General features: G+C 43.6%; 1 protein-coding gene across 7 annotated transcripts in view; it reads right to left on the bottom strand.

Moving 5' to 3' along the window:
• SRGAP3 (SLIT-ROBO Rho GTPase activating protein 3) overlaps positions 1–12,496 on the bottom strand; it is a 264,778-nt gene that overhangs the window by 73,681 nt on the left and 178,601 nt on the right. For all 7 annotated transcript variants that reach the window (XM_058726125.1, XM_058726126.1, XM_058726130.1 and 4 more), the window contains exon 5: positions 4,527–4,712. In XM_058726125.1, coding sequence (XP_058582108.1) covers positions 4,527–4,712 — 186 coding nt within the window. The remainder of the gene's footprint in view (positions 1–4,526; positions 4,713–12,496) is intronic.

Raw genomic sequence — 12,496 nt, 5'->3', positions numbered from 1 at the left:
TTTAAGAGGCCAAGTTCACTCCTGCCTCTAAGCCTTCAGGCTCGTTCCCTCTGCCTGGTAAGCCATCCTTCCAAGTCCCTATGAGGCCTGCTCCTTGCGTCCTTCAGGTCCTTCCCCAAAATCAGGTGGCCAGAGCAGCCTCTGAGGACAACCTTGCCTGAAATGAGTCTTCAGCATCTGCGGTGCCCCTCCCCCGTTCCCTTCCCCTGATCTACTTTTTTCACTTATTTTATCTTTGTTCAATTTTTAGTGATTGTTTTCATTTTCATTTAATTTTTTTAAAGACTGTATATTTAGAGCAGTGCTAGGTTCACAGCAAAAACTGAGAGGGTACATTAGTTCCAACTGATAAACCTACAGTGACACATCATAATCACCCAGCATCCATAGTTTACATTAGGGCTCACTCCTGGTATTTTACATTCTATGGGTTTGGGCAAAGGTATAACAATATACATCCATCATTATAATATCAGACTGAGTAGTTTCCCTGCCCTAGAATACTCTGTGCTCCCCCTATCCATTTCCTCCCTGCCACCTACCCCTGGCAACCACTGATCTTTCTCCTGTCTCCATAGTTCTGCCTTTTCTAGGATGTCATGTCGTTGGCATCGTACAGTATGTGGCCTTTTCAGATTGACTTCTTTCACATAGTAATATGCATTTAAGGTTCTTCCATGTCTTCTAGGGACTTGTTACCTCATTTCTTTTTAGCACTCAATAACATTCCACTGCCTGGGTGGACCACAGTTTGCTTACCCATTCACCTACTGAAGGACATCTTGGTTGCTCTATTTTTCTTCATAACCATTCTTCACTACCTGAAATTATATTTTTTACCTCTTTGTTTACTTGCTGGTTTTTGGGGTCCCCCACTAGAAAGTAAGCTCTATGAAGTCAGGGACTTGATCTGCCCCAGTCATCACTGGGCCTGGAGCACCCAGAACTGTCTCTGCACAAAGTAGGCAGTAAGCACTTTTCACTGGTTGTGTGGACATGAATGGTGAGAGAGGCAGACTGGGCAGCTGGAGGTGCCAGTGTTGGCTAGGAGCTGGACGGCCTCCCTGGGAAGCTGCTTCTGTCCTGGGCCAGCCTGGGCAGGAAGAGGTAGAGAGAAAGTGGGTTGGAGAGCTGTCCCTTTACCCCTTTCAGACGATGAGTCCTGTTCTGGGTAGAAAAACGGCTCTCCTTTAACAAACAGGGTTTTCCTCCTTCACCTAGGCACTCTTAAATCTTAAATCTTCCTTATTCCAAGGAAAACTATGGAAGTGGCCCAAGTGTCCACTGATGGATGAATGGATAAAGAAAAAGTGGTAAAGGTGTGCTTGGGTGGCTCAGTCGGTTAAACGTCTAACTCTTGATATTGGCTCAGGTCATGTTGGGCTCTGCACTGAGCAGTGAGCCTGGAACCTGCCTGGGATTCTCTCTCTCCCTCTCTATCTGCCCCTCCCCTGCTCATGTTCCCTCTCTCTCAAAGTAAATAAACATTTTTTTAAAAAATGATCTAGAGAATATAGTGCTAAGTGAAATAAGTCATTCAGAGAAAGACAAATACCATATGATTTCACTCATATGTGGAATTTAAGACACAAAACTGTAAACAAAGGAAAAAAGAGACAAAGAAAAAACCAAACTCCATGGCAAATAAACTGATGGTTACCAGAGGGGAGGTGGGTGGGGAGAGGGTGAAAGAGGTGAAGGGGACCAAGAAGGGGATTTAAAAAACCTTTCATTCCAGATCGTGTTCTCCTAGGGGTGAGAAGCACTAGTAGGGGTGCTTCCATGTCAACCTTTGAATTCTCTTCATAGATCTCCTCTGACCTTTCTCCAGGGCCCACTTATTCTGGGAAACAAATTCCTCCTGGTAGTTACAGTCCTGTACCAGCCACGTACCCGACTCCTCACAGAGAATTTTGAGACTCCTCACCCATTTCCAGGGTGACCCCCACACCACTTTCAGCCCTTCATGAATTCGTAACATTTTATACCTGGAAAGGATAGTAAAGATATCGTAGTTTAATTCACCCACTTTATAGGTGAGAAAATGAAAACTGAAAAGAAGTGGCTTGGGGGCACCTGGCTGGCTCTGCTGGTAGAGCACACCACTCTTAATGTCAGGGTTGTGAGTTGAAGCCCCACGTTAGGTGTGGAGATTACTTTAAAAAAAAAAAAAAAAAGTGGATTGTCCAAGAGCCAAATGGCTGATTAGCATAGAACTCTGAACTAAACTTAGTCTCCAGATCTCCCAGCTGGTGGTCTCCCTCACCTTCTATTTATCCCCCATGTTGTAGTTCTGTAATTCCTTACCTGCTTGTCTTATTTTCTTTCTTTGTTTCTGCCTTTCTTTCTTTTTTCTTTCTTTCTTTCTTTCTTTCTTTCTTTCTTTCTTTCTTTCTTTCTTTCTTTCTTTCCTTTCTTTTTTCTTAATATATTCACAGTATTGTACAATAATTACCACTATCAAAATTTAGAATATCAATCCCAAAAGAAACCCTATACCGATTAGCAGTCACCCTCCATTCTCCTCTGCCCCAGCTCCTGGCAACCAACAATCCACTTTCTGTCTCTGTCTAGTCTGGATATTTCATATAAATAGAATCATACAATATTATGACTGGTTTCTCTTACTCAGCATATTGTTTTCAAGGTACATCCATGTTGTAGCATATACCAGCATTTCACTCCTTTTCGTGGCTGAATAATATTCCACTACATGGTTAAACCACATTTATTCATCCATTCACCAACTGATGGACATCTGGATTGTCTCTATTTTTTGGCTACTATGGATAATGCTGCTATGAACATTCATGTGCAGGTCTTTGTGTGGATGTATGTTTTCATTTTTCTTATGTAGATTGCCTAGGATGGAACTGTTGAGTCATATGGTAACTTTATGTTTAACATTTTGAGGAACTGACAAATTGTTTTCCCAAAAGGCTGAACCATTTTACATTCCCTCCAGCAATGTGTAAGTGTTCAAATTTCTCTGCAACCTCACTAGCACTTATTATTATCTGCCTTTTTTATTTTAGCCATGTTGGTAGGTATGGAGTGACATCTCACTGTGGTTTTGATTTGTATTTCCTTAATGACAAATGATGCTGAGCATCTTTTCATGTGCTTATTAACCACTCATGTAAGTTCTTCAGAGAAATATCTATTCAAATCCTTTACCCATTTTTAAATTGAGTCTCCGTCTAATTATTGGGCAGCACACTTTTCTTTGCCTTCGAAATTACCCTGGAATCTTACTTTATTTGCCTATGGTTACTTTTCCAGGTCACCGAGGCCCTGGTGAATTTTATTTCCACTCAATCTCCTATCATTTTAAGAGATGTAGGATCATATAATCATTGAATTAGACCCATAGAAGCCCAAATAAACATCTGGTGCAATGTTTGGGACACAGAAGAGCTCAGAAATATTTGCTGATTGTATGGAATGAATGAATACAGAGAATTCAACAAGAAAATCAGAGCTTTTATGAAGAAAGAAACCTTAGAAGTGACCTAAGCTAGGATGACAAAAAAGCATGTACGCTGACCTTCTAAATTCCCTGGCCATGGCAGACATCATTAATTGATCACAGCTCTGTTTTTAACCGATGCGTGAAGGAGGCTTCACAATCTTCAACACAGAGCCCTGGGCAGGCACTACCAATCAATCAGAGTGGATGTGAGAGAGAACAGTCATTTGCCATCACTCTCAGATTTTTAAACTGAGGCTCAGGGGCGCCTGGGTGGCTCATTTGGTTAAGCGTTCAACTTCAGCTCAGGTCTGATCTCTCTAGTCCCCAGTTCGAGCTCCACATCTGGCTCTGTGCTGACTGCTCAGAGCCTGGAGCCTGCTTTGGGTTCCGTGTCTCTCTCTCTCTCTCTGTCCCTTCTCCACTTGTGCTTTGTCTCTTTCTCAAAAATAAGTAAACATTTAACTGAGGCTCAGGGAAATACTGTAAATGTGGCCTTTTCAAAACCCAGTCTGTCTGACTCCAATGCTAGCACTCCTTTCACCGTGCCCCACTAAAGCACTTTATCAGCTCCCATACATGGTAATTCTAAATCTCCCATCTTTAGCTTGTCCCATCTTGGAATGGGTTCTTCATTGGGTTCCCCAGGCACTGGTTGGCAACACAACGCTGTTTCCTCTTGTTGGGACACACTCAACCCCAACCAGCCCTCCAGCCACCAAAATGGACTCCCAAGCAAGCCCCTGCCCCAACAAATGTCCGGTGATTCCTGCCCATCTGAGAATGTGCTTGCTGGGCGTGATTCTCGTTACAGTTCAGCTCTCTTGTCAGCTGGCCCTTTCCCTGCCTGTTGATCCTGGCACAAGGCCAGGCCTGACAAGTGCTAGCGAGGCATGGCCAGCCCTGTCTCCTCCGTGACACTGACCTCCAAGAGAGCACATGATGGTGGCTCAGCACATGCACCCTCAGGGTGCATAGGGGGAAGGCTGAGGCTGTCAGCAGGAAGCATGCCCCTGTCTTCTACCCTGCCCTCAATTTTTCCTGGGCCTTCACTTACCTTCTCCTTCATTTTCTCAATTTTCTTCACAGAGCTGCGGCGCTGGGGCCGGTCCTCGTGTCGGAGCAGGTTCATGCTGAGGTCACCAGACTTGTTGAACTGCTTCTCCTCCTGCTTCTCGGCCTCCTTTAGTTTGCTTTCTGCACTGATGCTCTCTGCGTGGTACATGTGGTAGGTTTTCATGACCTGGGGACACAGGAGAGCAGGAAATCAGCAGCACGCATGGCCCAGCATGCCATCTCAGTGCTCCCGGCCCCCTTCAGGTTCTGCGTGCCAGTAAGCTGTGCTGTACCCTCTTCCCACCACACACTTGGGCTCCTGGCCGTTCTTTACTTTCGCACAAACTTGGGGAACGATGATGGTCATCAGTGGCAGCTTCATCGCCAACATCATCATCACCAACTCATTAAGTCCTGACTGAATGCCAGGAATGGACGTGTAAAGAGGAAATTTAAGGGGCGCCTGAGTGGCTTAGTCAGTTAAGTGTCCGACTTCGGCTCAGGTCATGATCTCACAGTTCATGGGTTTGAGCCCCGCACTGGGCTCTGTGCTGACAGCTCACAGCCTGGAGCCTGCTTCAGATTCTATATCTCCCTCTCTCTCTCCACACCTCCCCTGCTTGTGCTCTGTCTCTCTCTCTCTCTCCCTCTCAGAAATAAATAAACATTTTTTTTAAAAGGGGGGAAACTGAAAAGCCCCCAAGTATTTGGGAGTCTCAGAGGTGATATGACAAACTTGGCCCTCCCTCAGCTGCCCTCTCTGGCCCTGCCAGCCATGACTCTTGTCCCTCACTCCCTCCCTCCTCCCAGTGTCACTGGGAAAGCCCCTCCTCAGGGGCTCAGGGAATGCCCATGGGAACACGCAAATCGTCTCCTCAGCTGTCTCCTTATTGGCCTGCAAATGGAAATGGTTCTGTCCCCAAAAGGAGCATCACTGGGTAACCTAGTTGCTATTCTACACTTTCTGAAAGAAACTCATCCTTGGCTATACAGTGTATTCCCACAAAGCAAACTGCACTTTGCTCTTCTGCTTGCATAGCAAAAGTACATATTGTTATAGCAAGGGAATTTTTGAGACAGAAGAAATCCTAGACATCATCTAATCCAATCACTAAATTTTACAAATAAGGAAACTGAGGCCCCAGAGGGCAAAGTGGCTTTTCCAAGACTGAACAGTATTATCAGCGTAGTCTCCAAACTTTGTCTCCGTGTGGCCAACAGTACGATCAAGCTACAGAACACTTCCATGACCACAGAGATCCCTCACACCCCTTTGCAGTAGGTCCTGACCCTTCCCCCGGCCCGAGACAATCACTGATTTCCTTTCTGTCACTGTCAGCATTTTGTGTGTTCTAGAACTTCGTACACATGGAACCAACACATATAAATTCTTTGGGTTCCACGCTCTTTTGCTCAGCAGAATTTTTTTGAGATTCTCCCAGTTCTTTTTCATTGCTGAGTAGTTATTATTACATTGTATAGGTCTATCACTATTTGTGTATTTATTCATATGTTAGTAGTTACCTGGGTTGTGCACAGTTTTGGTCTATTATGAATAAAGCTGCTAAAAATGTTCACGTATAATTCTTTGTGTGGACATATGTTTTCATCTCACTCAGGTAAATATCTAGGAGTAGAATGTAGGGTCATATAGGAAGCATACGTTCAGCCAAATTAGAATTCTGGTCTCTTTACCCAAATGTCCACTGATGGATGAATGGATAAAGATGTGGTATACACACACACACACATACACACACACAATGAAGTATTACTCAGCAATCAAAAAGAATGAAATCTTGCCATTTGCAACCACGTGGATGGAACTATAGGGTATTATGCCAAGTGAAATTAGTCAGAGAAAGACGAATATCATATGACTTCACTCATATGAGGAATTTAAGATACAAAACAGATGAACATAAGGGAAGGGAAGCAAAAATAATACGAAAACAGGGAGGGGGACAAAACATAAGAGACTCTTAAAAGGGAGAACAGGGGGATACTGGAGGGGTTGTGGAAGGGGGGATGGGCTAAATGGGTAAGGGACATTAAGGCATCTACTCCTGAAATCATTGCTGTACTATATGCTAACTTGCATGTAAGTTAAAAAATAAATTATTATAATTAATTAACTAACTAATTAATTTTAAAAAAGAATTCTGGCCTCTTTTAATCCACCACTCTTTCTACCATACCATACTGTTTTCGTAATTTGTTACCATTTTCTCGGCAGGTGTGAAGAGTTTCGGCAGCCTTAAAACAAGTTGGGCAGTCCCATATCAACAGGACTTCATCTCCCAGTTGCACCTTTCCTGGGTACTATCAAGTTTATGATCATATTTCTGTGCTAAGAAACACACGAACTTTCTGGAATCCATTGCTCCTGAGCTTTGCTTGTTCTCTTCTCTTGTCATTTGGATAATCATAGCAGCTAATAAAGCAGAGGCTTCTACCTGGGGAAGGGATACACTCCTGCCTAATGGGGCCATTTAAATCAGAGAACTTGGAAAAAACTCTTGCTCAACATTATAACCTTATTCCTTCTCATCTGAAGTCCTGTGAAGTGAGTTTATTAGATGAAGAATTCCTCTCTCTTACCATTAAATCACAGCATCAGTCTGTTGCACAGAAAGCCCCATTTGCCATCGGCCAGGAGTTAATGTGGGAAGTATCTGTTGTAGAACATAGTAGGTATTGTAGAACATGAGCTCTGATACAAATGTCTGGTGCAAATGTCCTGATGGTGCCTCTAACCAGCTGTGTGACCTTGGGCAAGCCACGGAACCTCTCTGACCTCTACTTCCTCATTGTAAAATGGCGACGACCACGACACCTACCTCATAGATTGTTATGAAGACTAAGTGAGCTAACGTAGGTAAAGTGCTGAGAACAACAACTGCCACATGATAAGAGCCACGTAGACATTAGCTGCTACCACCAACACCACCATCATCATCACCCCTGATTTGGGCTGAGGGTTTGAGAACCTTGAATTTACTCATTGGAGTTCAGGAAAATGCTTACAAATTCTAAAGAACGTTAGGTATTGCACAAAATTTTATTCTCTTTTTCTTAAATGTTTATCTATTTTTGAAAGAGAGGGAGTAAGCTGGGGAGGAGCAGAGAGAGAGAGAATCCCAAGCAGGCTCTGTGCTGTCAGCGCAGAGCCCAACACAGGGCTTGAACTCACGAACCGTGAGATCATGACCTGAGCCAAAATCAAGAGTCGGACACTCAACTGACTGAGCCACCTAGGCACCCTGCAAAATTTTATTCTATACCATGTTTCTCCCTTCTTCTTTCATCTTGAAAACCTCCCCAAATGTCAAAACAATAAATGAATAAAAAATGCAATCAACTTTTCTTTATTGGTCTTGGTGAAAAGACCTCTTCTGTGCATTCCACCCATGTTTGCTTTTTTGAATTGCCCTAAAGCCTCTAGAGATGCTATTCTCAGTGATTTCTTCCACTCCTCGTGCCAGTTCCACTAAACTTATTTCCAAACTCAATGGACCAGAAAGTGTGCCAGATCGATGTGTTCTCGACATCTAGTGGCCAAAAGGAACGACTGCAGGCTTCTAGAAAACCAAAGCAATTGCCTATTTTTCCACCATCTTTATGCCACAGCTCCGGCTCCAGGAATGTCATACATATAAGACTTGGGAATGCCTGCTGAAGTCTATCTCCAAGGGCCCCGCGTTTCCATTCTCAAAGTTTTTCTCTATTCCTCTGCATTCATGGGGACCACTGGTGTCTTTACTTTTCTACCATGCTGCTGGGGTGTTCATTTCTGGACTTACTCCCTTCTGGGTTCAATGATTCTTACAAAAGCCACTTTTTCTGTTTCAGCTGCTGAGGTCTGCTTCTCTCACCATTAATCTATCATCTGTGTTGAGTAGTTCAGAGGAAGAGAGAGCGTTTCTATTTGCAATTAGATCTTCCTGTCCAATCATCCATGCATCCATCCATCTATTCACTCAAGGTCAGCATCCCAGCTGGGTGTTCTCAGCCTCCCACATTTCCCTTTGCCTAGTTTTCCACTGAACCACTGAGTACTTTTCCTGCTCTACATCAAGCCAAACTTGCCAGCACAGTCTCTGAGCTGAGTTGCAAAAATCCCATGATTGGAGAACACAGCCCGACAACCCTGGGACCAAACTCTCTGGATCCAATTGGTAATTCTTTATCCTAAGAATAACAGTGAACTTGGTTGCCCAGGATGACTTATGTCACACAGCTGCCACAAAAGAGTTTACCTGGGGACCTCTCGGAAATGAGTCTAACTATATCCAGAATCCTCTAGATGATGCCTTTATTTAATTACCTGAAATACAGGTTTTAGCATGAAATGTCCTTAGCTCAACAGAACAGTCTGCTCAATACTGCCAGTCCAGGATGTGCTAATTAATATTTAAAATTATCAATTACTTCAGAGTTTGCAAACCTCTTTTTTTATTATCTCCAAGGAGCATTTCAATGAATCCTTATCCCAACCCTGGGAGGCAGTATGATAACAATAATGGTGATAGCAGCTAACATTTATTGAGCACTTACTTACATGCCTGGCCTTGTTCTAAGCACTGTACATATACAAACTCTCTTATTTCCCACAAAAACCCTAGAAGGTAGATACCACATGATCCCTGCTTTATGGATACGGAAACCACAAAATAGGGACGAAAGCATCCTCTTCCCCGAAGGGAAATCAGGAGACCTGGTTTTGAGACTCAACCCCAACTTGCTGGGTGACTTTGACAGAGGCTTGTCCTCTCTGTGCCACCTGGTGGAGACCAGAATGGGGGTGGGTAGGAAAGTGCTCTGTAAGTTGTAACAACAAAGTGACTGGCTGACAGCCCCAGTGTTGGGGGTGGGAAGGGAGCAGAGGTGGATGCAGGCATTCAGCTGAGGCCAAGGCACTGAGACCCAGTCTTCAACTTGGCACCTCTAAAGGACCTCTCAGAGGCACCCACCTAGCTTTCTGCCCAGCTTAATGGGACATTCATGTTCCAACCCTGTAGACCCAATCAGGGAAGCCCTGTGGAACAAGTCTAGCACAGGCTGAGAAGGAGCCTGTAAGGGCATGTAAGTTGAGACTATTGTTCTTGGACACAGATCAGTTTCATATATTCTCAAAAGGCTCCCCAGAAATCTTGGTGTATTAGCCCATCTTGAAAGAAACTGAGGCTCAGAAATGGCAAGTGGATTGTACAAAGTCACTCAGCGAGACACACAGCTAGGACTTCTGAGCTGTCTCTAGTAATCACGCTGCCTTTTGCTGTATACACTTTGCTTTCTGCATCTTCCCAAATCCTCAGATCATGAAAACAAGAAAATATTATATGCATAATCCTTCAGACCCTCTCTTGAATGCAAAAGAAGCCAAAGGAAATATGGAAGTTGACAGCATCATTTAAGGGACATGCTGGGGCAGGATAAGAATCAGTTGTTAGACAACAGGTTCTCAACAATGAAGTTCATGTGCACTTCCTCTTCCCCACAGGCAGGACCATCTCTGAGTCACCCAAGAGCTGTGTAGGGGTGAAATCCTGGGCCAATGCATGCCAAAGACATCTCTGAAGGATAAGCAAAGTTCCCAAATTTCAGTATGACCACCCATACTGTGTGGCCTACATTCTCTGAACGACTTACAATCACTATCTTATTTACTCATTGCACATCTATACACTGTCTTACTGCAACTAGAATGCAAAGTCCAGAGGTCCAGGACTTTGTTCATAAACATATTCCCTATACTAAAGCAGAGACTGGTATGCAGAAAGCATCAGTATATATTTGCATGAATGAATGAATGACAGCTGGCTGGCTGGCTGAGCGTATAGGTGGAAGGATGGGTAGATAGGGAGATGGTTGAATTGATAGGTGGGTGGGTGGGTAAATGGGTAGATGGATGTGTGGGTGGATGGAAGGAACAGAGGAAGGAGAGAAGGGAGAATAAAATGGAGGAGGTACAGTTCTGCGTTTCACCTTGTGAATACATTTGAAGGTAGGGAGACAGCTACACCTTTGATCATTAAAAATTTATTGAACAATTCATTACATACTATAGTGTGGAAGAAAGGGTCTCCACCAGGCATCACAATCCCAGACTTTAGCCTCCACTACAAAGCTGTCATCATCAAGACAGCATGGTATTGGCATAAAAACAGACACATAGACCAATGGAATCGAATAGAAACCCCAGAACTAGACCCACAAACGTATGGCCAACTCATTTTTGACAAAGCAGGAAAGAACATCCAATGGAAAAAAGACAGTCTCTTTAACAAATGGTGCTGGGAGAACTGGACAGCAACATGCAGAAGGTTGAAACTAGACCACTTTCTCACACCATTCACAAAAATAAACTCAAAATGGATAAAGGACCTGAATGTGAGACAGGAAACCATCAAAACCTTAGAGGAGAAAGCAGGAAAAGACCTCTCTGACCTCAGCCGTAGCAATCTCTTACTCGGCACATCCCCAAAGGCAAGGGAATTAAAAGCAAAAGTGAATTACTGGGACCTTATGAAGATAAAAAGCTTCTGCACAGCAAAGGAAACAACCAACAAAACTAAAAGGCAACCAACGGAATGGGAAAAGATATTTGCAAATGACACATCGGACAAAGGGCTAGTATCCAAAATCTATAAAGAGCTCATCAAACTCCACACCCGAAAAACAAATAACCCAGTGAAGAAATGGGCAGAAAACATGAATAGACACTTCTCTAAAGAAGACATCCGGATGGCCAACAGGCACATGAAAAGATGTTCAACGTCGCTCCTCATCAGGGAAATACAAATCAAAACCACACTCAGATACCACCTCACGCCAGTCAGAGTGGCCAAAATGAAGAAATCAGGAGACTATAGATGCTGAAGAGGATGTGGAGAGACGGGAACCCTCTTGCACTGTTGGTGGGAATGCAAATTGGTGCAGCCGCTCTGGAAAGCAGTGTGGAGGTTCCTCAGAAAATTAAAAATAGACCTACCCTATGACCCAGCAATAGCACTGCTAGGAATTTATCCAAGGGATACAGGAGTACTGATGCATAGGGGCACTTGTACCCCAATGTTTATAGCAGCACTCTCAACAATAGCCAAATTATGGAAAGAGCCTAAATGTCCATCAACTGATGAATGGATAAAGAAATTGTGGTTTATATACACAATGGAATACTACGTGGCAATGAGAAAGAATGAAATATGGCCTTTTGTAGCAACGTGGATGGAACTGGAGAGTGTGATGCTAAGTGAAATAAGCCATACAGAGAAAGACAGATACCATATGGTTTCACTCTTATATGGATCCTGAGAAACGTAACAGAAACCCATGGGGGAGGGGAAGGGAAAAAAAAAAAAAAAGAGGTTAGAGTGGGAGAGAGCCAAAGCATAAGAGACTGTTAAAAACTGAGAACAAACTGAGGGTTGATGGGGGGTGGGAGGGAGGGCAGGGTGGGTGATGGGTATTGAGGAGGGCACCTTTTGGGATGAGCACTGGGTGTTGTATGGAAACCAATTTGACAGTAAATTTCATATATTAAAGAATAATTAAATAAATAAATAAATTTAAAAAAAAAAAAAAAAAAAAAGAAAGGGTCTCCACCATCAAAGAATACACACTGCAGTAGGGACATGGACAAGTTCACAAGTGATGATCACACAGTGTAACAAGTGCTGTGATGAGGGAAATGCAATGTGATAAAGGATGGCTTTCTGGAGGAAGTGACATCTAAACTGAACCTTGAAGTAATAGCTGTTACCTGGGTGAACAGGGCAAGAGTTGAGGTGGAATATTCCAGAAAAAGGGAGCAGTGTGAGTGCTAAGGCCAGAATGAGCAGGAGTCAAATAGGTTTGAGGAATAGCTTACAGGTAGAAGCATATCAGGTGTTTCAGTACTAGTCAATGGAGTCACCTCCTTATACTCCCCCAATACTCCCCCTCAGTGGACATCTGTTGTTTTTCTCT

This window comes from Neofelis nebulosa, chromosome 4 (genome assembly GCF_028018385.1).
Source record: "Neofelis nebulosa isolate mNeoNeb1 chromosome 4, mNeoNeb1.pri, whole genome shotgun sequence".
Taxonomy (NCBI): Eukaryota; Metazoa; Chordata; class Mammalia; order Carnivora; family Felidae; genus Neofelis; species Neofelis nebulosa.
Note: the sequence above shows the minus strand (reverse complement) of the source record. Positions and strands in the feature narration are given on the sequence as shown.